At 31.4% G+C, this 26,717-nt stretch overlaps 2 protein-coding genes across 3 annotated transcripts in view; one reads left to right on the forward strand and one right to left on the reverse strand.

Annotated features, from left to right (window-relative positions):
• The window catches only part of LOC126740081 (bicaudal D-related protein homolog), a 75,053-nt gene that overhangs the window by 40,161 nt on the left and 8,175 nt on the right, over positions 1–26,717 (forward strand). The window lies entirely within an intron of this gene.
• LOC126740080 (juvenile hormone esterase-like) lies at positions 24,493–26,386 on the reverse strand. The gene is made up of 2 exons (XM_050445952.1): positions 26,244–26,386; positions 24,493–26,185 (listed from the first exon to the last, which is right to left on the reverse strand). Exons 1-2 carry the CDS (start codon positions 26,280–26,282, stop codon positions 24,527–24,529), a joined length of 1,698 nt encoding a protein of 565 aa, XP_050301909.1. The 5' UTR covers positions 26,283–26,386; the 3' UTR covers positions 24,493–24,526.

Below are 26,717 nucleotides of genomic sequence, written 5' to 3' on the forward strand. Positions count from 1 at the left end.
TTTTAAAATTTTAACGCTTCAGGAATAACGCATATTTTTGAAAAACTGGTAGTCACACACCGTTACCTCAAGGTACGAATTGGTAGAATCTTTCACGATTCTGGCCTGGTCTTCTAATGTTGCTACGAGTTTGTGCAAACCGACTCAAAACTTTTGAGATGGTTGACTGGTTGATATTAAATGTTTCAGCAAGCACAATTTGGGTAATTTGGATATAACCGTCTTCATGAAGAGTAACAACTCTTACACAGTCAGCTTCTGACAGATTGCGGTTTTCTCGTTGCGATGGATTTATTTTGTAAGAACTCAATATGTAAAGTTAAAATCACGTCGAACATGGAAACTCCACTGAAGTAAAACGCATGAAATTCTGGATGGAGAAATATCAACATAAACACTATTCGTGTTACCTTTGTACGTTTTTTTTGCGTCTAAAGAGATATGCGTTCGTTTACTATTCATCGAAAACCAACCGTCCATAGTACTTCTATGGTTTCAGAAATAAAAAATATTTAAAATAAAGTATTTTTTTAAATTAATAAATAACAATAATTTTGGAGCGCAACATATATAATAATAGCCAATTGTATATCAGGGAATCATTAATGGATAATAAGCTATTCCCCGCTAAAAATTGTTAATAAATTTAATCAAATAAGTATTTTTTATCATATCTGACAAAAATATAACTAACAATAATTCTAAAGCTAAGCAGCTCATGTTTGGATTAGAAGTTGTAATTCACTTAGGAACTAGAATGCATCTCAACTCAAGACACTGTGTTTGTTTTTTAATATTCCCGATTAGGGTTTTCGGAATTACTTCTGTTATTAAAAATAATGATTAAAACACTCTGCGCTTCTCTTATTTCCTATTGTCTTTGAATCTATTTTTCTAAATCTCTATATTTAACTACAGATCTTTTCCTTGTATTTCGCTCTCAAAAAGTTGTGTCGTATAGCAATATCAATAAGAAATGTTTTTCTATAAACTTCTGGAGAAGCTTCTTACTGCCTTCTTCAGAACCAGGCAATCGTTTCCGTTTCCAAAGAACATAAAAATTATGTACAAATTTAATTGAATTTATTTATATAAACAAAAATGTTGAGTTTAATATTGATCTGCTAATATTTCGAATTTTAATAATTATTTCTATAATGATTATTAAATTATCCTCTCCCTTTATTCTTAATTATGTAAATTTTTCTAAATTATTAATAAATTATAATAATTATAAGTTATTTACTCATGTTTGTTGCCTCTGATTAGCTTCATTATTCAAATTATATATAAATATTTTGATGTTTTTTATACGGATATGATCTTGATGTGGTCAAACTGACAGCAGCAAGATTTGCTTCAGTTGCTTTCCCATAAATAATACAATTGTTCGCATTAAATAAACTTTTACTTTTAAGGCATTTTCCACCCTAGCTTATAAATTATACATTTTAACGCGTACCAACAACGCATTTGAAATTTCTTTTATTATGATTATTTATATGTAAGCATAACTGTAACAGACTTAAATTGCGTAACACACGTAAAAGAATAACAATTTTACAATAACGTGGAAAATGTACGTGTAAAAATGTCATTGACCATCTAAAATGTCCCTAATCACTGGTCGTTGTTACTGACAACATGTGAATAGTTGTACTGCGATTAGGATAGTACCGTATTTAATTGTGTCATTACCATTAAATTTGTTCTAGAGGTAAAGTACAACAACACTTAACCCAAGCAAATAGAACGTTAATTTACTATTATTTTTATAATATAATAACTTATTGTTAAATACAATAGCAGTAGATTTTTAGTTAAAAATTGAGCTAAAATATGTTTGCTACTTTATAGGTTTTTACAATATTTCATTAATTCATCATAGAGCAAACCGCCTTAAAATGTTTATTTTCTCCAAAAGCCACTCAGAGATGGATTATGATGCCTTAAAATAGATTAAATATCTATTTGCTTGCGATTCTACTACATTTCATGTTTTATTTAAAGTTAACAATTCAACATTAAATGTAATTTCTCTTGTGTATAATAATACAATAATACAATACTTAAAAGCTTTTACTTTAAATATACAAATTTTTGCATTATTCTAACAAGCCAATTTTCAAAAATATTAATTAAGTAATTTAACAAAAAAAAGGAATTGCGAACTAATGTATTTAAAAATAACATTACTCAAACTGATAATATATGCCTAAAGTTGTAGTACCTATCTAAGCTTGTCTAAAATTTTTAGATTTTTTTTTCAATTCATTGCATAAAATTATTAATTATGGTTAGTACAGACCTCAGGAAACATTTTATTGTATTGATTTTGACTATTTTTTAGTCTGAAATAGATAAAACTCTGTAGAAGTAGGTGACTTGTAAATTTTTTGATATTTTTGTCTGTTTGAGTAAAAGCACTTTATGTAATATCACTGTCACATTGGTTAATATGTTTTTTAAACTACACAGATTTTATGTTTTAATTAGCGTCATATTATATTTAAAAAAACCGATCTTCCAAACATTATACTTCTAAACATTATATTAAATATCGTTTTACTCATCCCTAGCAAGCAATGTAAAAACTTTAGTCGTATAATGAGATTGTGTTCCTTTATCCCAACTAGTTACTAGCTATTAAAAAGCTTGAGCTCTGTAGGGACCCTTTATAAGTTATCGGGCTAGATATCGAGTTGTCGAAATAATAAATGAAACTATTTTCATCATTTCCATCTCTTGATCTGTATTTCCAAATATCTTATCATTGTGTTTATCAAGTAGATTGCTGTTATTTGGTACTACTACGTCAAAAAGAGTTGTCTGCCTTCATTCTTATCTACAAGTATGACATTAGTCTGTTATGCATCACACGCTGGTCTGTAACAATACTGACTGGAATCCCAATATAGCTTGTCATTGTTGTTTTCGAGAACAGATTCAGAAACGTACTTGTAGTAGAGGAGATTGTCCTACTGTATGAGTTTTAGGCGCTTTGCCAAATCTTGATGCAGTAACTTCCCCACTAAATCATGCCTCTCTTTGTATTCTGTCGCAGCGAATGCCTGGCAGCCTCTAGTCAAGTGTTGTATGGTTTCCTGCGCTTGGCATCCATAGCGATATTTGTCACTCTATACAGATGGGTCCTTAACGATGTACATTAACGGTGTACTTCAAGTAGTCTTATATTGGCATGACTTGAGGGAAAACTCAGAAACTCAGGAAACATCTTTCCTGAATTCAGTCAGTATTTTGACAAGATACTGTCGACATAACTCTGGCTCACCTCGTTGGGATGCTGGTCATGCAGAGGTTTTTTTCCCAAAGACGCATATTCTTTTGATTGAGTTCACTTGATTCTTTTATGAGGTATCCCTACTTCCTGTTTAAATTGCAGAGGTGTTACGTGGTCTATCTGATATATTGCACGATGCAAAAAAGATGTCTGTGCCTATTTTTAAAAGTATGATCGCATACTAGCAATTTGGCCATCCAGCTATCTGGTGATATCCATGATTCCTTTTCCTCTATGTCGAGGTACCATTGTTAGCTCTGCACAGTGAGGGGATGTTTGTGTGCTCTTGTCAGAAGTGTCCTGATCTTCGGTTGTAAGTTCTTCGTTGGTTGTGGTTAGTTCTTGCTTCATGATTTGTTGGTCCACTTTTTATGCCTGTTTCACACGTCGATATTTGTAGAGTTCGTCAGTACCAATTCCCTCGATGTTCTCTCCATTCTTTATATCGTACCCTCTCCCTCCCCCCGGTTGTGTTTGTTTTTTGATTATATTGAGGAGACGCCATTTGTCCAGACAAACTGCATACCAATATTATTAAAGAATTCTTGAACTATGTTCAGGATTTGCTAAAGTTGACTTTTTGTTAATGTATACAGCTTTAAGCCATTCATATACAAAATATCATTAAGCCGGGTTATACTTAGGTATCGTTGGTCTTCAAAGCAAAGCCGTAGTTCTTTAAATTCAACCGCTGGAATTGAGGGTTCATTGCAAGGCAAAATCACAATGGACACAGTGAGTGGCCTTGGAAGATACCTCTTCTAATTGAGACACTCTCAGTGTGGATTTTGCTACCATTAGGTATTTGCAGATCGATCTTGGTACATCAGCTTGATATGAGGTGCTCTAAAAATTTAATAAATATTTATACTTTTGTGCAAACCTTCTGTTGGGGCGCGATAATGGCATTGCGCTCGCAGTGTTGAAAGATGTGCCTAGTGACACATGATGTAATGATTTTACAGAGTGCGGAAAGACATGTAATTGGTCTATACCTTAATGGGTCTTCGGTGTTATTGTGATTTTTTGATAAAAGATGCCTACTTTTTTCTGTGGATTTTAAATAATGTAATTTATCATATTTGTTAACTTTTCATTTGTGCTCTGCAGTTTCTTCAACCAGAAATTTTGGACGTCATCTGGTGCTGCAGTTTTCCTGTTAAGAAGTTTCTAAATAACTCTGGAGACTTTTTCAGCAGTAAATGGTTCATATTCAGTCTAGCTGTATCCTTGAGCAATATGCTTTCCTTCATTAACCCAGCTAGCATTCTCGTTGTTCACTGTTGGTATTGAAGTTGATATTAAAGTTGACTTTCCTAAAACTCTTTAATTAGCCCTTGGCTTGGGTGTGATTAGGTCGTTTGTTTCAACTCTGTGTTCAGCTTCCGACAGATAGTCCTTCCTGCCTGCTTGAAAACAGTGTGCCGCCGCTTGAGTGTATATCGAGATATTAGTGAGCCGATTTATTTTCTGGCTTTCTACCCCTCACTATTATCATTATCACTATTATCACCTCACTTATTATCACTTTCTATACCTCACTCCGCGGGTATGTATCCTCATCGAATACATATTCACTGTTGTATTCGATGAGTTATCCAATATCTTTTCGAAGGGTATCGAATTTTCCTCACAGCCGTCTTTCCCAAAGTAGAATTGGTTCATCTGACCTCACGTTTTTTTGAGGTTGTGACGGTTTCAACTTCAAGTCTCGTGTTTCCATGTGTCCCGAGTTTTTTAGATAAGTTTACTTTTGGTAACGTTGGTCTGCTACGTAGACCGTCTGTCTCAGTAAATTCCAGCAGTGTTCATTCTCCCTTTCACACATAGTTTATTGTTATCCTCTTGTGTGTTATCAGGTTGAGTTTCTTCTACGTCATTACTTGCAGTTGACAACTCAGGTGTTTCTACGCTGTTGTTGTTGTTTTCAAGAGTTCGGTTATTACGAATGTCGTGCTCGATTTCACCCTTGGTAGTATTGAGACTTGTAGCAGGTATGAGGTTTTCTCTTAATATGACACGGTACTGGTCTGCTTTATACATGACTTAAATATGGGGGTACTACCTGCAAAATTCGGCATGTAATTGCTCTTTGTAGCCGATTTTCCGTCCCAAAGTTATTACTTATAAATTATGCGCTAAATGGTTTCATTCATGGTGGTTGTCTTAGTATAGTCGCTTAAGTAAGCGTTGGCCGAATTTCCGCTCAGTACCTTTATTATTATTATTATTATTATTATTATTATTATTATTATTATATATTTTTTAATTATCTTTTGAATTATCTGAAACTAACTGAATTTTACTTCATTACAGAAAACGCATATTATTTTATTGTGAATTTATACGTTTTTTTGAGATAAAAACTAATTAAAATAACAGTAATACTGCACACGCTAATTTATTTATATGAATTTTTAACAGCCGGATATAAATAGGCTTGTCCAAAATGGAATAAAACATATTTTTTCAATCGTTGGGATTCAATTGTATAAAATGTTTTGTTAATTATGGTTACTACAAATCTTTTTATTGTATTGGTTGTTACCTATTTAAAAGTGAGTTAGATGTAGATTTTTTGGTATTTTATTTCTCTAAATTTTTTAAATAACGTCGAAATCAATCGCTTTGAATGCCGTTTTTCAAACTTGTTAAGAACTATTTATTAAAATATTGTTTAGAAGTAAGTGACATTAATAATAGCTTACTTAGTGATGTGATTTAATTTAAACTGTATTCTAAAATTACAGCTATACAGTTTTTCATGTTTTTTTCATGTTATTTAGGTGTGTATACCGCATTTCATGTTTCAATTTTTTTTAACTCGGTGTAAATATTAGTTTTCTAATTACGTTATTTTAAAATTTTAGTTTTGTATGCTTCTCATAAGTTTTTTCATTGTTTTTTAAATGGTAGTATGTATAGATTTTAATAATTAACAATTTTACTTCAAAAAAGTTTTTAGTTAATAAATGTCAAATTTTTTGAATTTTACTGCATTTCAATTTTTGAATTATGTTAAAATTGTTCAATTTTGCTCCATTACAGAAAACACTTATTATTCTATGGAAACTTTTACGTTTTTTAAGTCTATTAAAAGTAAACACAAAAAGGCTAAATGACTATATTTTGGTAATGTTTTTAAATTTCTATGGCTTTTCATCAATCAATTTTACAATATTAGACTTCTTGAATTCTTATGTAATTAAACTCATACAGATAACGCATTTTATTTTATTGAGGCACGATTAAAAAAAAAATTTGCCTAACATTGGATAAAACAATGAAATTTCAGATAAAAAAGTGTATTTCTCGCCATTTTTAGAATTTCTACCACAATTTTACATTCCAATCAGAACGTATATCGTCTTGAAATATGAATTTTCTAGCATAATTATGCTATATACAGATGAATGCGACGTTTCAATATACAATTACTTACATACCCGTAAACAGTAATCACCTAAATTCCCACTTATCAGTTTGCTGACCTGAAAAAACCACAAGAAAGTGAAAACTGGTTGTGATATCTACGAACAAATGCACATTCTACCTCATTACAGTCGAGTTATTATTAGTAATTAATAAATATCATTCCCTCTATCAAACAACTATTACAACAAAAAATTTTGTTTTATATTTATCGTTGTGACAAGTTGTTTTATAGATATTTTATATGCTTAATAATTTTTTATTTCAAAGTATATCAACGTGTCATAATCATAATTTTTGATCTGGAAAGAAAGGTAAAGTATATCAACACCTAACCCAAGTAAATAATAAACGCAAATTTACACAATATTATTTATATAACTTAATGATATTAAATATAGTCGCAGCCTATTAATCAAGTTTAAAAATGGGTTAAATTTAGATATTTTTTTTGCAATTTTTTGGCTTTCTACCGAATGATGACATGAACTGGGACCTTGAAACGCTATTTTTCTAATAATATATAGAAAAATGTTTTTTTTTTGCAATTGATTCATAACCAGGTGCATGTCAATAAAAATTAAATTCCTATTTTTCCCGAGTTAATAAGCTCGGTTAATAAGATCAGGTATAAAAATAGATTAAATATATTAAAAATAAATAATTAAAATAATTTAATATATTTGAATAGGTACACCAAACCGCAAATTAATTTAATTCGGTGACTATTAAGCTAGCACTATCGAGATCAGTCAAAATTCTCTTAACTGCGTACACACGCCGAGATTAATAATTATGATAATTAATAAAAAACAATTAACCCAAATCTCGCAAAAAAGAGTCTATTGTTGTAGAAAATAGAAAACCACACTCGTATCTTGTGCAACGCCCAGTGCATATTCATTTCGTTGCTCGTTTGCTAATCGCGTTTAAATGATTTTTAATTTGTTAATAGTTGATTATGCAAATTATTGAATGCGGTTTTTTTGCACTAAGTTACTTAACTGCATATTTAGTATTACATATCAATGAAGTTCATTATTTATTTTTGGCAAGTTTTTTTAATTTATTAATATTAAATTCACATCAACATGCTGGCAAATAAGGAATAGTTAAACTTTTATATGGAGTGAAGTTTGCTGTTTATAACAAATTAAAAAATATACAGGACGTCAGATGAGGTCAACCTAATCCTGTTAGTTGCTAATAGCATGAATTGTATTCATAAAATAGTGAGAGATTCCATCATCCAATTAATAAATAATTTATTAATTAATACCAATTACAATAGAGTATGACTTAAGTCAGACAATTATAAACGGAAAGTATTGAAAAATTTAGAATGAGGCAAAGGGAACGTCGGATACACAATTTAAATATTTTGATAGTTTTGATATTTTTAAAGAATACTCTGCAATTTATTGGAATACTCTATATATAATAATTATATACATTGATATTTTTAGATTCCATGAGAAAATCTAAAAACAATTTATGCGTGTAATGTCCTATACCGAACTTAAATGGTTTTTGAGATATTAAGAACTTTATGTACATTTTTTTGAGAGATTTAATGGTGATGGATGATAGGGGGAAAAGGTGGACTTGGAAATGAAAAAAATATTTCTCTATTTTTTTAATTTTGACGTACCCAGCACAAAAAACAAAGACATGAGTATATACAGGGTGGTCTAGCTCAAACGTCATTAATTTTAATATGTGATGGAGAATTGAAAAAGAAATAGACTTTCATTATAATTTTTTTCTCAGAACTGTTTAATAACAAAGATACAGGGTTACAGATACAGATTCTCCATTTTATTTAAAAAGAAAAGTTACTCTTGCAAAATTATGATTTAACGCACTGTTTTTAAAACTATTTTAGTTCAATTGTACAGAAACTACCAGCTAAAATGTCTGCAATAACTTACTAAAAAAATAGGCTTGAATCTTAAAATAAACCTGTAAAAAAAATAATGACTATGTGTTACCATAAGTCATTATTTTTTTTACAGGTTTATTTTAAGATTCAAGCCTATTTTTTTTGTAAGTTATTGCAGCATTTTAACTGGCTGTTTCTGTACAATTAAACTAAAATAGTTTTAAAAACAGTGCCTTAAATCATAAATTTGCAAGAGTAACTTTTTTTCAGAATTAGATGGAGAATCTAACAGTTGACTTTTTATAAAAAAATATTTTTTCACCTTGCAGATTTGAGACAAAAAAGACCAAGTCCCTTCGTATGTTACACCACTGGCAATTTTTTTAAAAATTGGCTTCATCAGTAATTGATAATTCACTACAATAACCTGCGTGCCAAATTTAATTAAAATTGTTAAAAAGTTATAATAAATTATTCTTATAAACAATTAATTATTCTTAACTTTAATACCAAAACTTAAACATTTCTGAGAAAAATTTTATAATGAAAGTTTCTTTTTAAATTCTCTATCACGTATTAAAATAAATGACGTTTAAACTGGACCACCCTGTATAAGGTTGTTTATCTTGATAACTTGTAAATATCGAGAATTTATTAATTTTAAAAATATTATTATTAATGATTTGAATGAACATCAATCCAATAAATTTCTTGTGTTTATATTTGAATTTTATTATAATTTTTAAATATCAAAATTAATAATCAGGTATAAAAATGGGTAACTCTCACGAGATGTGTTTTTTGTGCCACTCTCATTCAACCGTTTTATTTTTCTTAACTAAAAAATTACTGCAAATTACTTTGCCTCATTTTATTGAGATGGAAAATCTTGTGTAAAAATTAGTTAATTTATAATTTCAAGTTGTTTACTTTCTTGCGTAATTCTACTATAGATAACGAACATAATTTTATTATACACAATTTTTATATGGTTATTGAGTCTGAGATGGATAACACTCATGTGTAAAGACTAATTAGATGTTGAACCTTTTGCATTTTTTTTTGGAGTTTGTTGAACAAAGAATTGCAGAATAAGGAAAGCTCTTAGATGCAAAAAAGCTACAAGAGAAAAACGCACATTCACAAATTTTACAATAATGAACAAATGTTCATAAGAATTTAACCGAAGGAATTAAAAAATATGAAGACTCTTTCCCAAATTCAATGAGCTAAAAGAATTTTGAATATGGGACGTGTGGCGTTAGATGGAGCAAAACCGATGTGAGCATATGATGGAAATGAAACCAGTTGCTATTACAGAAGAAGACATCATAAAAGCAGTAAAGAAAATCTAAAATTGGAAAGCTGCTGGTGGCGACCATATTCACAATAATTGGTGAAAAAGCTTTAAAATAAAGAAACAACTTGCAGCGCAAATTAATAGTATCATAAATCAAAGTGAATCAATTGTACTATTTCTTACCAAGGGAACTGCGTTTATGATAATAAAGTCAGAACAATTTTCTCAAGTAAAAAGCTAACGACCTAAACTGTAAAGTGAGAGTAAAGTCCATAGTAGCAGAGAAGATCTAACTGTATGTTCTACCAAAAGATGCAGACCAACCAAAAAATGATCACTTAGAAGTAAAGACGTTGCAAAAGAAAAAAAACAAGGAACGAAAGAACAGTTTACGATAGATACAGTCATAACTCAAGACACAAAACATCGAATGCGTAGTGGCATGGATCGTACCACAAGGCATTTGATTCCGTACCACACAGCTGGTTAATTAAATTGCTTCAACTATACAAAATCGACAAGCGAATTAATAACTTATTGAAATAATGCATGATCCACTGGAGAACACAACTGGTTCTTAACGTCAACAAAAAACAGATCAGTACTTCGGAGATTGCTACTCAGAGCGGCATTTTCCAAGTCGATTCACTAAGTCCTCTATCTTAAGTCTAAACAGGCTTTTAAGAGTACTACAAGCTATAAACTTGGTTGCGGTATAACTAACATCCACTTTTCTTAGTACAGTTTTTCGGCTTTGTTGTAGTCAATTTGGATTTGGGTTTGGCGATATTGTGTACTTCGCAAGGTGCATCTTTGTCTATCAGCGGGGGAAGGAGCGGGGGTTTTAGTAAAGATACTCGTTAGTAGTAATCTGTTAACATGGTTTTTCCAGACTTTGCATACTTTAGCTCATTGGGAATTAGGAAATTTGGATTAAGCTAATATCTTGTAAAAAGTTTGTGGCGGGTAGAGTAAGTAATTGTTTTTCTCTACGATAGGAATTTCAACTATAAAAAAAACATTATTTCCTTTTGCGTAGTTTTAATACATAAGACTCGAAAGGGTCTGAAAGAAGTATGTTTTCTAGATTTTAATCAAATCGAGGTCTGCGGGATGTTAGACCTTGGAAATAATTTGAATTTCTTTAAGTAAATCTTCTGGACTGAGAATCGACGTATGAAAAGTATTTAATCCTGAAATAGTTATTGCTATTAGAATGTCCTTTAAAACATTGTATATTCTTGAAAAACTGTGGTTACATGAGATTGCAAGGACTGCTTGTAGATAAAAGAAGTGTTTATCTTCAGAATTCATTTGATCAAGTCTTTTGACCTCTTTTTGAATTTGAATAATTTGTTAATATAAAATATTTTATATTTTTTTGAAAGTTTTTGAAATAAACTATTGGAGTCATTTGTTCTTGAATTAATGATTTTAGATTATTTTCGTTTTGTGGTATAGAAGTAATTTCCGTGCATTCTGTTAAATGTCTTCGCTGTGTAGGTTACAGGTTATACTTTTTATCATATTCCATTTATTAGTCTTTTTATTTCGCGTATTTTGAATTTAAGATTCATTTATCTGAAGTGCTTGATTTCTTATTTTCTTTTTTGGAGGTGTGGCTAAATTGTAAGAATTAAAGAATTCCTTTTTATATAGAGAGCAGTTTTCTATGTCTTTCTTGTGTCATGTATGGTTTTTGTAGAATAAGGAATTGTTTTACTATGAGGTATACGAGTATATCGTAAATTTGTGTACAGGTCTAATAGTCGATAATGTCTTGTAAGTTTCCTAGTTTCAGCGGTACCATTCCTGGATTCTTTGTTACATCATAAAAGGTTACGTTGGCTCTTGTATATTAGAGGGATAACAATACTCCAATGATGAAAAGCTGTATATTATTAGCCTAACTTATTCTATGTTGCATATAGAAGTTCATGATTGTGCTTCCAAGCTGTTTAGTCTAGGTTAGACCTTCGCTAAACATTCGATTCCTAATAGATTAGGTCGAAGTGTCATTGTCTCCTGAAGTGCCCTTCGATTTAGATTAGGTAGAAGATTGGGTTCAATACCAATCAACCGTTAAAACAGACCGGTTCCGCGATTTGGTTGAATATCGTTCGACAAAGTTCCTTACTTCTGTGCCAGTTATGATTGCGAACCACGAAAAAGGCTTTTTAAACAATTAATTTTCAAACAAGATAATGTGACTTATAACTAACTTAGCTAAGCCTAAAATCTATTTGTTCGTTTTTAGTGTAACTGCTCCTATAAGTAAGCTAATATTTGTAAAATAATCAATGAATCAAGTTATGCGCTATCGAGAATAATATATTTTAGTAAGAGGTTCCATGTTTCACTGTAACTGAGGAGACATATAAGCTAAGCCATTTATTTTACGTTAATGATACCAAAGTGTACGCGTTAAATACATAAGCCGACTTCTTAAGGTAATATAAAGGGTTAGTACCGATATCAAAATGAAGTTTGGCTCAGATAAGTGTACAAAGATTGTTCTATAACGTAGAAATGCAAGACTATGAGAATTTAGAAAATGAAAGATCTTTAAGTAACGAAATGTACAAATATCTACATTTCGAACAAAACTTGATTATCAAACAGAAAAACGCCAAACAGAAGATAAAAGAAGTTATTGCAACCAAAACAGGAAAGATACTTAAAACTGAATTGAACAGCAAACATAAAATGAAGGCAATTAACAGTTGGATTGTACCTACTATAACTCACACATTTGGAGTTCTAAAGTAATATAACACAGACGTTAATCGAAAAAATAAGGATGCAACTTAGTAAACATCTTGTTTATTGTCCAGAAGCTTTCACGGAAAAATACCTAGGCATATGGGTGGTAGAGAACTAAGAGATCAGAAGATGATAAGATCAGCAACTACTTAGACTTCGAAAATACTTTTTAAATAAAAGACAGAAACATCCCAAGTCATATGCCTTAAAGATAAATACTCGGCAATCAAACTTTATAGGTCAGAAGAAGCGGTTGTGTATGAAAGCGTAAATCAACTTCAATAGAGGTGGTTATCAAATCTTCTTCACAGACCGTATTATCTGAATCATCTGAATGAAAATGTCAAAGTATTACAGAATGGCTTAGAAAGGGTTATTTATGTATAGAAGCAGAGGGCTTTATCGTAGCTGCACAAGACAAGGTTATAGCTATGAGGAATCATTAGTTTGATGTACTCAATGGCAAGAAGTGTTAATTTCTCAGAAGGAATAATTTCTTCAACCTGATTTTTGCACAACTTAATGACTATATTTAAAGCATGCTATGGTAACAACGACAACGTTTTATATTTGTTTTTGTTTACCATTCTTAAAATTTCATCTCTTAGTTTTTGTGAAGAAAGCATTTTCTGAGAGCTGATTAGTTATTGCTCGTCCGTTTACTAGTGTTAACTTGTAACCTCGAGTTTGAAGACGTCAAAATTATCACCATGGTAGCGATTTTGACCAGGGGTAGAATTATTGCCTATTAGATCATTTAATCGGAAGATGCTCAGTGAGAGCACCAATACTTAATTTCATAGCTAGCATAGTCGATCAGGAGATTGCTATTGATAAAAATCTAATTGAAAAAAGAGAAAGATACTGCAAAAATCTTTTTTCCCTGTATTAGAAAATAAAATCTACAGTTTATACTATAAGACAACAATTCTAACAAAACGGTAGCAAACGGTGCAATAGGCCCGTTATTCTGTTATTTAATAGACAGGAATTGGTCAGATATGTCATTGATACCCGAATAACCAACCTAAGAAAGGCAGAAAGACAAAAAAATGGATATAGTCATTAAATACTATGAACTGAATAAAGTCAGAAAACTGTATGAATTAAAAAAGGTACTTACCATCTCAATAATTAACTCGGACAACTCTGGACACCACAAACTTAAAACAAAAAGATATATTATGAGAAATACAAAAACCAATTATCTTAGAAACGTGCAGAATTATTCGTAGAACTTTCAGATATTTACCTTTGACATGGTGATTGATCAATTCGATCCCGCTAATTTAACATTAATAAAATACTAATAGTAATAAAGATTTTAACATTTAATAATAGTAAATATTAATTTAATTTATACTTTTCAAATAAAGTTGTCGAAAAAGTCCCAAGTAATAGCCAAGTTGGAAAATTAGCTACTTATAAATTACCTAATCAGTAAAACAAATTTTCATTGTTTCTTAATTTATAATTCAAAAAATATTATAAAATGATAATTTATCACGAAATTGAATTTCTAGTTGTACAGATTATTTTAATAAATACGTTTTCAAAAAAAAATAAAATCCAAACTTTCCAAGATTCTAAAAAATCCATAATTGTCTTCTCTTTTGCTGTGATTTCTAATAAAATTTTTATGCTGTTTATTGCAAATATAGACAAAATATCTGTAATACCCAAAAATTTAACGAAAATTTAAACTGTTATATTTAAAATAAAACTAAATACTTTCAACAATATTAACTTAAAAAGTCTGTTAATAATTTAATTCTTGAGGAACTCTCCTTTTCTTTTATGGAAGCCGCGATATTTGTGTTATACTGACTCACATTTTATTTCTCTTCATTAAAAATGATTAATGATACAAGGAGTACCATGTAAAATCATTATTTAAATCGTCTTATTTCTTTTCTATGCGCGTAGTTATGCGGAATTATTACGACATTATAGATGTGGAACAAAATATAAATTTTTATATAATTATTAATATAATTTTTATTAAATATTAATATATAAAATACATTAGATGTCTTTGTTTTGGAATTTTTCGAGGTCACTGTTTTAATTTTTTTTATTGATATTTATCCTAATTATATTAATATTTTATCAAAATGAACAATAATTTTATTGAATTTAATATGTACATTTTTTCATCCTTATAAATGACAAAGTTCTTCTCGACACCCTGTGTAGACACACATTGAGCAAAAACAAAAAAATAAACTTTTTACATCAAAATTTAGTTTCATGTTTCTTAAATGCAAATAAGTGTAAAATATGAAAAGATTTTTTTTTAAATTTCATCTTTAAATTTAAAATAAACACTAGACATTCATAACAAATCATAACATAAGAAATCTGTCAATATTTTAACTGCTAAAAAATGTTTTCTTTTAACCTTTACTTCTCAATGAAGTCACCTTTTATTTTGTCAAAAGCTGGGTATAAGCACTAGAAATAAACTTCTGTATTGATCCGAGAAACCTGGTGTGTCAAACAACAGAAATATGTAAAAATTCTAAAAATATTCTAAAATGTTCTTTAAATATATAATTTTATTAAACATAAAATTTTAATATAGGTAGTGTGTATGTTTTTGGAAGCCTACCAACAAAATTACACTTTGAGACGGTTGTTTGGGGTCAGAAACACTAAATATAAAATATCAATTTTTTAAATAAATTGTGATTTATGATGAATTTACTGTAAAACCGTTCAATAAAAATTCCTCTAATTATAAAATAAAGAAAAATCCTGTACAAACTGCAGAAGTAAGTGTAGCAATCGACACCCAACTTACTGTTATAATAATTATTATTATTGCTAGCATGCCGATTATTACCACACTTTAAAGTAAAATTACTTACACAAGAAACGTTATTCTTATTTTCATTTTATGTAATAAAGACGTGTAATGGCTAAGTAAATATTAAATGAGGCAAAGAGTTTTTCATGTTGTCTATAGTATTATTGATTTAATTTTCCGCTTAAGCGCCCTTGACCTCAGTTCTCCATAACACATTTAGAATAATCGATAAAATATAAATGTACTTTTTCTGTTTTAGTCCACAGGTATAAATTTACAATATATAATTTGCATGAACCTGAACTGAAAGTCGATAACTTCAGTGTCACTTGGTGGGTTTTAATTGAATAAAAGCCGGATTATAAGATCGTTGTGTGTTTTTGAACGCAAACTTGAGAATAAGAAATAAATTCTCGTTAAAGAATATTAATATTTATCGAAAGGAATTTTGATCTTTATACTTGTCTCTTTTTTAAGTATCAGCTTTCCTTTTCTGCCTCTTGTGGTCAGATACTAACAAAGATATACCATGATGATTATATTTAACTAGATATGGAAAGAATTCCTTGCTAAAGGCTAGTCCACAATATTAAAATATTTGCAATAAATGATGAACTATATTAGCCAACTAACTACTTAAATGATACAGGTGTTTAGTAATAAACATCTTTTTAAAACATGTCAATTGTAAATGAAAAGATCAGGAAAGAGAACAAATTTAATATTAACGTTACGACATATTAATAAGTTATGATTATAAGAAACTTTCAACTAATATCACAGTTAATTATATCTTAATAGCTACGGCATAATATTTAAAAATTAAAAACTAATGAATGTAAATAATTCTTAAAACACTCCGATACTTAACAAAAGGATCCCATTCGTATTCATCTAAGTTAAACAGAGGAAATCGGACATATTTTCACGTACTTAAATGGTAAACAAGTGCTAGACTTCCGGTGCGGTAATGTACTGAATGACGTTACCTGGTCTGATTACTAGAATCATTATTTTAGATTTTCTCTTCTGATTGTTTTATATTTGTGGTCTAAATATAAAATACAATAGGGGCTTGTGGATAATAAATTTTCCAAATTCAATTTAGTTTCGTTAGGACGACTTCTAATCTATAAGATCTCATTTTAGGCTGAACGAAAATAGGAAAAACACTGGGGTTCGGAGTATATGTGCTCTGTCAATGCAATACGAGTAGTAAATCAACACATGGATTAATTAGCTTGGATTTACAACAGGCGGCCTAATAAACCTATTTTTAGGAAATGGGGGAATTTAGTTCGGAGGAAAACATTTCTTTATTAGGAAGAACGTTAGAAAGTATCTAAAGGTTCGCTGTGATGTGACATTAATTTACCTTACTTAATTTATGGTATGTATATTATCTGATATCCAGCACAAGGTTTTTATTAAAACCCCGACCACTAGTGAATTATTTTCCAAATCCATTGACTTTTTAATATCCATATCATAATGAAATTAAATTATATCGCATAACCAGCAAGCTTGAATTATCATTATAAGCATTTCAGGTTTTAGTCATGTTTAAATGCAGTCGTGTTGTATTAAGGTTGCTTTCAAAGTACTTTACGGCAAGAAGACATTTTGGAACAGAGAATATAATGATTAGTTTATTTTTTACATACATAAGAAATTTGGTCAATAAATAATGCATGCATTTGTTAGTTTTTAGAAGAGCGCATCATTATGTAATGATTTAATTATTTTACCCTTAATTGGTGTGATTTGTTTTCATTTAATTTGGCATCTACAATTTGTAAGAATAATTGGTTTACACGAGGTTATATGGGGTAAAAACCCGCAGCAATCAAGAGGTAAAGGCAAAGATGCAAAGCCCCATGTTGCGGGATTTTGCCCCATGATGTAAATTAATATTTTATATTTCTATTTATTATTTGCTTGTATATTTCCATTCGTCAAATAGTAAAAAAAATCAGGTTTCATGAATCAAGATTAAGAGATCTACTTAAGAAATGAGGGCAAAATAAACTTGGTAAGATTTCGAGCAACTTTTAATTCAGAAGAAAACACAGAAACCGTACGCCACTGTATAGATCTCGACAAGCGATTTTTTGGTCTTACAATAATTTACTAATTATTATTTAGATATTCTTTTATATAGATGTGCTAACCACAGCAATTTTCCACTCACAAATTTTTCTCTGAGCTACAACTTGCATTTTACGCGTAACTTTCTAAAAAGAAATAGGCTCTCGCTGCATGTTCCCCGAAAGACAAGGGTTGAGAGAACCATGGGCTTTAACAAGAATCAACTTTCCCAATATTTTGCTAACCTAGAAGCTGACATAAAAAAAGAAATAGAATCTGAAATTAGAGGAAAGGATTAAAATCTGAGTTGCTAACATCAACGCCCTATAAGGAGCGGAAGGAAAAATAAGCAGCCGAAAACGAAATAGCTAAAAAACCGCGTTAAAGAAAATGTGACTAAGCAACCTGTCCCTAATAACGAAAAGAAAGAAATTAAGGCAACGAACAATCCTCTTCAGAATCCGATGCTGAGTATTCTGTTTATGATAGTAGCTCTGACTATCACTTTTTATCTAAAGACAAGATTCACGAAAAAGAGAAAGAAAACTTACTGCAAAGGTTTGAATCAATGATTTCAAATTATGCGGTGGTTAAAGTCCAGGGAAAAGCAAAGACTTCTTTTATCGTTTTTCTTTCTCGCAATAATCTTAGACACTACGTGGCTAATATTATTGCTATTTATCAAGGAGGATGATATGGACGAAGCAATATTTTATAAAAGTCAGTTATTGCTGACGAGGATATAGTATCTTAAAATCTACTGAGATGAACTCTAAGATTTCATAACGCGATTGTTTTCAAAGAGAACTATTTACAATTTGTAATAAACAATAGTTTTGTAGGGGTGTTACAAGGTTTTTAGAATATTATATTTATTGTTTTGAAATATTAGAAAAATATTATTTATTTAGCAAGCTCTTCAGTTTTGTAGACTCTTAACATAAATTATTTTTCTTCACTTTCTTTATCGTTTAAAAAAATCTACAACGCTGCGGGGACTTAATATTGTAAACCCCCGCAATATTTTTATTTCTAAAATAATTTATTTCTCAGTAAATAATTATGAAATGTCATATATCTTATAACTAGGTTTTAGAAAATAAACAACCCTAATATGTTTGCATAAATTTAGGTAAAAATGCTGCTTCTATTTCCTGTCATATTACAAAAACTAGAAATTGTGGGGCTGTGCCGCAACCTACCCTACTTCCTTGTAATGACCAACTTCTATTATAGAAGCATGTAGTCTTCGCATTTACAGAAAAACTTTGTTGAAAGTATGTTCTCCATGTAATATGCGGATTTTCCAAAGCCCAGTAATGAGTGTTATGAAAGTTGAAAATTCCATTGCGCGTAAAATTTGCCTCATCCGTAACTAAAATGTTCATGGTAAAGTTTGGGCTTAACTGCTGGTGATGTAAGAACCACTCACAAAAGTGTACTCAAAGCGGCAAATCTCTTGGAAGTAGAGCTTGTACCCTCTGCACATGAAACGGGTACAGCAACTCGTGCCTTAAAATTTGCCAACTTGTAGATTGCGATATTGCAAATCGCGCTGCAATTGTCCTAGTGCTAATTCCAGGTTCTTCTTCGATAACTTCTAAAATATCCTCCTCCAGATTTAGAATGTGCCTAGGTCTAATAGCTCCTCCATCTTGTCCAGGCCGCGGCCGCAAATTGCCAGTTTCTCTACTCCGCTGAATAACACCTAAGAAAGCCCCACGTCTCGGGTGATATCTTCGGGGAAATCTTTGGGCATACAGATCAGCTGCTGCCACTGCATTCTGATGCGTTTCTCCGTAAACCAAAACTATGTCGACAAGTTCTTCGTTTTGTAAAAATGTGCGCCATTACATTTGACGCTTTTATTTTGTTCGTGTGAAAATAACGATCGAAACCATTAACAAACTAAGTACTGCTAAAGATTCCAAACAACAAATTCCAAACATTATGACTTCTTTACTATCCGTTATTAATAAACAAAATAAGTTCGTCTGATACACGTTTTGTTGACATTTGTTTAAATTTATTTCGGAAACCAAAAATATTTTACTAAATTTTTTTCTCATTATTACTCATTATTGATTTTCAGCTACCATTTCCCAAGTGTATGCGCGTATGTTGAAAATCACCCTGTATATACAGGGCGCTGACTTCTTCAAAGGGACAGTATTGCTATATCGGAAACTATTTTACGTAATGTCTTTATTGAAAAATTTAACTATAGATAGATAACTATAGGTTGTTAGTAAGCCATGTACAAAAAACCGTTTTTTTTTATATATAATATATTAATAGTTAGGTATTTTCAAAAACAATATTTAGATTTAAAAATATATTCCTATTTCACTTATACTCGTATTTCACATACATGCTCACATTTAAGTTTTTATTTAGACTTATTTCTAAGATCCCCTATTTCCCGTTAAATACAACACGACTGCATGAAGACGGGTTCCCAAAAAACACAGAACCTCACAAATGCCCCAGTGTAAACACAAAACCCTTTGACTTTGACAAAATAGCCTTTCGGTTAAGCTTGCGGTGTTGCAATCCCCCATTCTTTAGAAGCGTTGAACTCAAACAAAGTTGTTGTTTTCATTGGCATTTTGTTGGCATTTCACCAATATCTCTGTGGCGCATTTTGAAGAAAGACTTAGGCCTACATCCATATAAGATGGTTCTAACTCAAGAATTGAAGCCTGCTGACCATGGTTTGCGAAGAACGTTTACCGACTGGGCCCTGTTGCAGTTGGAACAAAATGCCGATTTTGGGAAACAAATCATCTTTTCAGATGAAGCCCATTTTTGTCTTAGTGGCGTTGTCAATACGCAAAATTGCCGCTTCTGGTGTCAGAACAATCCCCAGAAATTAGTTTAGGTGCCATTACACCCGTTAAAAGTGACTGTATGGTGTGGTTTGCATGTCGGTGGAATTATCGGTCCATACTTTTTTGAGGATGACAACAAACGCGACATGATAACAAACTTTCTTTGGCCTGCAATTGATGGTGGAGACTTCGAACAGAATTGGTTTCAACAGGACGGAGCAACATCACACACCGCCCGAGCCACAATTAATTTATTAAGAGAGCGTTTTGAAGATCGAATAATTTCGCCACCAAGGTCCTGTGATCTTACTCCCCTGGACTTTTTTCTTTGGGGATATGTGAAGTCGAAGGTGTATTCTAACAATCCTCAAACCATCAATGAGTTGAAAGTTACCATAACTAGGGTTATTCGCGAAATTCAGCCCAACTTGTTAGAAAAAGTGTTTGAAAATTGGGTTCATCGTCTAAACGTCTTCCGCCGTAGCCGAGGTGGACATCTTAATGATATTTTGTTTAAAACATAATGTTACATAATAAACTACAACATGAAACATCAATCATAGAAATTAACCAATTCGTTTTTATTTTTTAGCAATTTAAACTTATATCATTCTTATTGGTAGACCCATTAGTAGTAATTTGGGTGGACTTAAGTCCAGCGGTTAAGCCTAAGAGTTCCCTTTTCGAAAATTCCGGTAACCTTCGTCGTTACTGCTGACCATTCTCCAAATGAATGAAAGTAGAGCTTGCCAGTCCAGGTTATTAATTTACTTTTGTGTCAGGTATGAAGATTCCATAGTTTTAGTGCGTATGGGCTGGGAGCCATACTTAAGAGAATCAGAGATTCAAGTTAAGCCTACAGTAACTTGTTAGCACTCCAGTTAAATCCGTTCCTTTTCATGAATCGATACTGCAGTTCCTCGTCGGCAGCTGCTTAATTTTTCCTAGTCAAGTTTTCCTTAGTTTTTTCGTAGATATCCAGAAAATGAGAAATGTGCTTCTTGCTCAATCTAATGTAAGATTCGGAACCGACCTGTGGGAGAGATGTTTCGTGCATATGAACTGGTCCGCTAGCTTTCTATCGACTTTACTCTGTCCCGGAACCCAACTTAATTGAACTGACTATTTTTTACCCAACTTGTTCATTGCATTCTTGCACCAGTTTGGAATTCATTCTGTAAGCTTCACCAAACGAAAATGGGGGCAGCTCCCAAAACTCGTATACCTTTTCAAATAATAGTTGGATTTGCCTCTTTTTTGCATCAATCGGTGCGGTCTTTTTTTCTTATATTTAAGCATGTATAAGATGAAAATTGGCCAAAATGGAGCTGTTGCAAGGTTCTCATTTTAATCTAATTATTATTAATTAATATCTTTGTCCACAATATGGGCATGGGATCTTTTGATAATAAAGCTTATTTTGAATTTGAAAATCATTCCTTTGTGAAGTTTTGTAAAATCAGATCAATAGTAATTGACCCTTTAGTACTGATCTAATTTTACTCGAAACTACTCGTTGAAAACGAGTAGTTTCGAGCTTTAAACTTTTTATGCTATTTTGTCCTATATTTTACATAATATTACTGGTATACCAAGACGGACGCTGGCTTATACATTATACAAAGAGAGACCCTGTTCATCAAATTATCATTGAATTTTGTAAAGCTAATATTACTCACTAAATTAAGTTATTAAAGATATACTGTCAGCGGTTTTTTAATAACCTGTGCATTTTTTGTAAAAGTGAAATATTAGCTTAACTTAATACAGGGTAGGAAATGTAAAAAAAATTCAAATAATTATATAACAATCGTTTAAGCGAAAATACATAAGTTGCTTAAAAATCTGATGCCAGTATTTTTGGGCACATTTATCCGAAAAGTGTGTTTATTATTAGTATTATTATCGTTATTCCCTCTAGAGCTAGTAACAAACTTTTAGTTACTTATTTTGTTGGGTATAACGTCACTATTTAATTAAGTATCAATTTGGAAAATTTATAAACAAGTATTGATGAATTGTTATAAAAGGCAACAATAAAAGTACGGAAAAGATAAGTAGTTTTATATATTTAATTTTTTATATTTTATTTTATATACATTGATAACAGTAGGAGATTTAATTACCGAAACGTTGGTTAAAATTAGGTCATAGGTTTTTCAATATGTTCTTGGCCCTTTTCAATTTCAGTTCAAAAAAATAAAGTTAGGATATTGAAAGGAACAAACAAGCTCCGAGGTCGATAGATAAAACCTCAGCTCCTGGGTGTTAAAAAAAAATATGTTAGACTTTAAATAAATTATTGTATTTAAAATTTATTAGACTAATATTTAATTAAATATGAAAAAACGAAAGGTATCGCTAAAGATTTAAGTTAATATTTCTTCTAAATACGTGAATAAGTTTATTTTCTTCTTATTTTCAATAATTGACCGTGTGAGATAATATTTTCTAAATTGATAATGAATTAAAGAGTGATGTAATACTCAACAAAATAAGTAAGTAATTAAGATTTTACTTAAAAAATGGTAAATTGCATGAATCACTATAGACTATATAGATTTATTTAGATACCTGGCACATACAGGGTGATTGATGGTTGATTGTACCTTAGACGTTTACGGAGAACGGAAAATGGATTTTTTTTTGAAAATTTGGCATCACGGATTTTAGCTGATGAACCAAATACACCATGATTCAATTAAACCAAAAATAGTAGCAACTTATTTTCTTAATTTTTTGACCAAAACACAGCACCAAATAAATTTTTATTACTACGGCACTGGAATGCGCAAAAAATTTAAATTATAAACGTAATTTACGGAAGTATTGTACATTAGTTTTCACTATAAAAATTTGTTCTATGTCATACAGGGTTGCTCAAAATTAGTGATTTTATCGCTAGATACAAAAACTGTTATATGCGCATTTTTTATAAGTAGTTCGGGTTCTGAAATAAAAGCAATTTTCTGTAAAAATCGGAATATTTTGACATATTCGCTTAAGACAGTCTGACTGTCCGAGTAATGTGCTTTTCCGGTCTATTTTTTACTTCCTCTCTTGTGTCTAGAGAAACTTGTGAAAGAACGTTGTCGCGTGAACTATTCTGGAACCATCTGTGTACCATAATTGCAAGTCCTTACGAAGCTAAGCCAAAATGTTTGGCAACTCTTTTTATTATAGCAACACTCTAAGAGGCACCTAGCCATATTTATGTTGTTTGACTTTGTATTCAGAGATCAGCAAAATGGGCAATTCTTTCTGAATGACAGTCGAAGCTCCGGCAGTCCTAAGAGATTATTAATAGCGACGGTCGTTTGCCAAGACAATCCAGCCTTTGCAGTATAGAGTTTTTATTCATTCCTCACCTTCTTAACCCTCCACTATACCACCGAGCCATATGTATAGCGTTAGGCCTCATACCGCACTTTTTGCCGACTATCCTTTGGAATTTCGACAGGAGAGCTTATTTACTATTTCTTTAACGTGCTTGTTTTACGTCAGCTAACTATCGAGACAGATCCTCAAGTACTTAACCTCTGTTCCAAATACAGAAGTTTCTGGTACATCATTGGAGATCTAAACTCTCGACATTGGATTGGATTGAGAATTCTTTTGGTAGAAAATATGAGCTCTGATTTATCACAATTGACAGAGAGGCCTGTTTTCACGCATTACCTTTGGATGATCCTGCATACGATTTCCATGTGCTCACATACTCTCTCAATGAATTTCCCTGTAATAATGACTAAACTCATCAACATAGGCCTTCGTGCTCAAAACGCCTCAGAAATTATATTAATTAGTAATAGAACTGTTTAAGTCCATTGGGGTAAAGACATTCATCTTCTGATTATTAAGAAGAAAATGTAAATTTGGCTTTTTGCTACAAAGAAACAAAATGAATAAACCAGATTTTGTTTTAAAACCTATATTAAACAAAGTAAATAAAATTATCTATTTTTATCATTAAGGATTATTTTTTAATCATTAAAGGAACAACAAATCTGAGATTCAAAAGCCATATATGTTGAATTGCTTTATCATTTTTCCAGATAACGTTTCTTATCAATTAAAATTACTCAGTTTTCATGAAAACATGTCTTTATTAAACACAACGTTAAAATGTATCTAAAGGTGGAACAGCATATTTCTTATACAAAGTATCCCAAAATAAGTATTTTTCTTCCTTCGGGTAACCTGCCACCATAATCAAATCCTTCCCGATATCCAGGTATTTAAACTCATTAGGTTTTACGAGTTCCCAAGTAACATTTTGAAATAATTCTACATCAATTAAAGGGGGTGTTGGATTTAAATATTTAGCAAAATTGGTCCACAAAGCCATAATTCTAAAATGAACCTTCTGATCTGCTTCAGGGAAGTAAGACATGTCAGTATTATCGGGAATATCGTTACTGTACCACTTGCTAAAGAAATAATTCACCTCTTCTGCATGGGAAACGTTGCCACAGCCTGCTAACCTATAACTAAAATACCCCATTGATCCACTATATGAAAACTGATAAAAATACACATCGCTATGATTCGACATTAACTCAGCTTGCTTAATTGATGCCTTATCAAAGTCGTGGACACTGTGATACCTGATTCCTTTTGCGAAGTCATTATTAAAACCCTCACCATCAGTGAATTGGTTCCAAATTTCCAAACCTATTGACTTCTTAATATCCAAATCAGTAATATGTAGATCATATGGCACCATAATGCTTGGATTATCATCATAAGCATTCCAGGTTTCAGTCATATTTGAATCCATTAGAAGCATTGATTCTTCATTGGTCATTCCTATAAAAATGGGAACTTGGTTATAATGGCCACTTTCAAATAATCCCCATTGCTTTTCCGTTAAAAATGCTTCTTCATGAGCAACTTCTATTACAGGAGCATACACAAAACCTTTTGAAATTTGAGCTGTGGCAGCTTTATCAAATGAAGCTGCTAAAACAAAAGATGCGTTATCAATATCTATTGCTGAAACGCTTTGAAGGAACTGAAGTACATCAGTCGAATTTTGGCTTGTGAAACTGTTATCGATCATTTGGGCAGTCATGTAAGTTATTTTAGTTTCATTTCTTTGATAAGCCCAAGGCGAGAGCGCTGATCCACTTTCGAGTATTGCACCTCGATACAATCCTTTAGATAACGGACTTAATAGCTGGTAAGATACTGAGGCAGATCCGGCACTCTGTCCAAATATAGTAACTTTATTAGGATCGCCTCCGAAATATGCAATATTTTCCTGGACCCATTTTAACGCAAGCACTTGGTCTTTTAAACCAAAATTACCTGGCATTACAGTATCACCAGTCGACATAAAACCAAAGGGACCTAGTCTGTAATTGATAGAAACCAGCACAATTCCTTTATCCATGAAAAATTTCGGTCCTACTCCTCCTTCGATCATGTAGGCTGCTCCAGATATAAATCCTCCACCATGAATCCATACCATAACAGTCCTATCAGCTGTAAAAGAACTGTTTAAGTCCACCGAGGTAAAAACGTTTAAGAAAAGACAATCTTCGTTTTCTTTGTAACTGTCCTGGTTCACTTGGTAGCAAATGAACTTTTCTGCTCTACCATCGTAAACATCAATCCACGGTTCTACAGGAATTGGAGGTTGGAATCTTAATTTTCCAATAGGTGGTTGGGCATATCTCAGAGCTAAGAAACTGTGATACGTTGTTCCATTTCTGGTTGTGTCGGTTAAGCCCTCAATTTTTCCTTTTGGTAATTCGATGACAATGGATGTAGTTATCTGATATTTGAGAAGAAATGGTTAATTGATGCTTCTAACATGTGATTTTAAAACTTACCTTAATTATTACAGTTAAAACCAATAAGATATTCCACATTTTTTACAAAATATATTACATAATCGTTACAGGTACAACAAATTTGAGCTTCAGTAACTTAGTATTTTGAATCATTTTATAATTTTTTTGAGATCGCATTTATTATCAATCTTGGCCACTTCAGATTGGTTATCTATGTATGCGGTACTTAAAAATATTTCATTAATATTTTTTAGTAATAATTGGTATTTTTACTCCAATTTGCAACAACAAATTATTTTAATTAGTAATGCTTTGAAAAAATGTTCTGTTATTTCATCTCACTATACATCCCTCGTTTCACATTATATGAATGAATAGAAAGGGCCAAAACTGAACGAAGGGCGTTTGAAATTAGATATTTCAGAGATAATGCGGTTCAGGCGTTTCCGTTAGCGCGGGTGGTTCCCCTAAGCAATTTATCCCAACTTCCGCAATTTTAATTGAGCCGAATTG

This window comes from Anthonomus grandis, chromosome 9 (genome assembly GCF_022605725.1).
Source record: "Anthonomus grandis grandis chromosome 9, icAntGran1.3, whole genome shotgun sequence".
NCBI classification, from domain to species: Eukaryota; Metazoa; Arthropoda; class Insecta; order Coleoptera; family Curculionidae; genus Anthonomus; species Anthonomus grandis.

Coding starts and splice junctions, on each gene's coding strand:
- LOC126740080 (XM_050445952.1), bottom strand. CDS start 26,282: ATGTGGAATATCTTATTGGTTTTAACTGTAATAATTAAG. Junction 26,186..26,243: donor TTTTAACTGTAATAATTAAG/GTAAGTTTTAAA, acceptor CTCAAATATCAG/ATAACTACATCCATTGTCAT.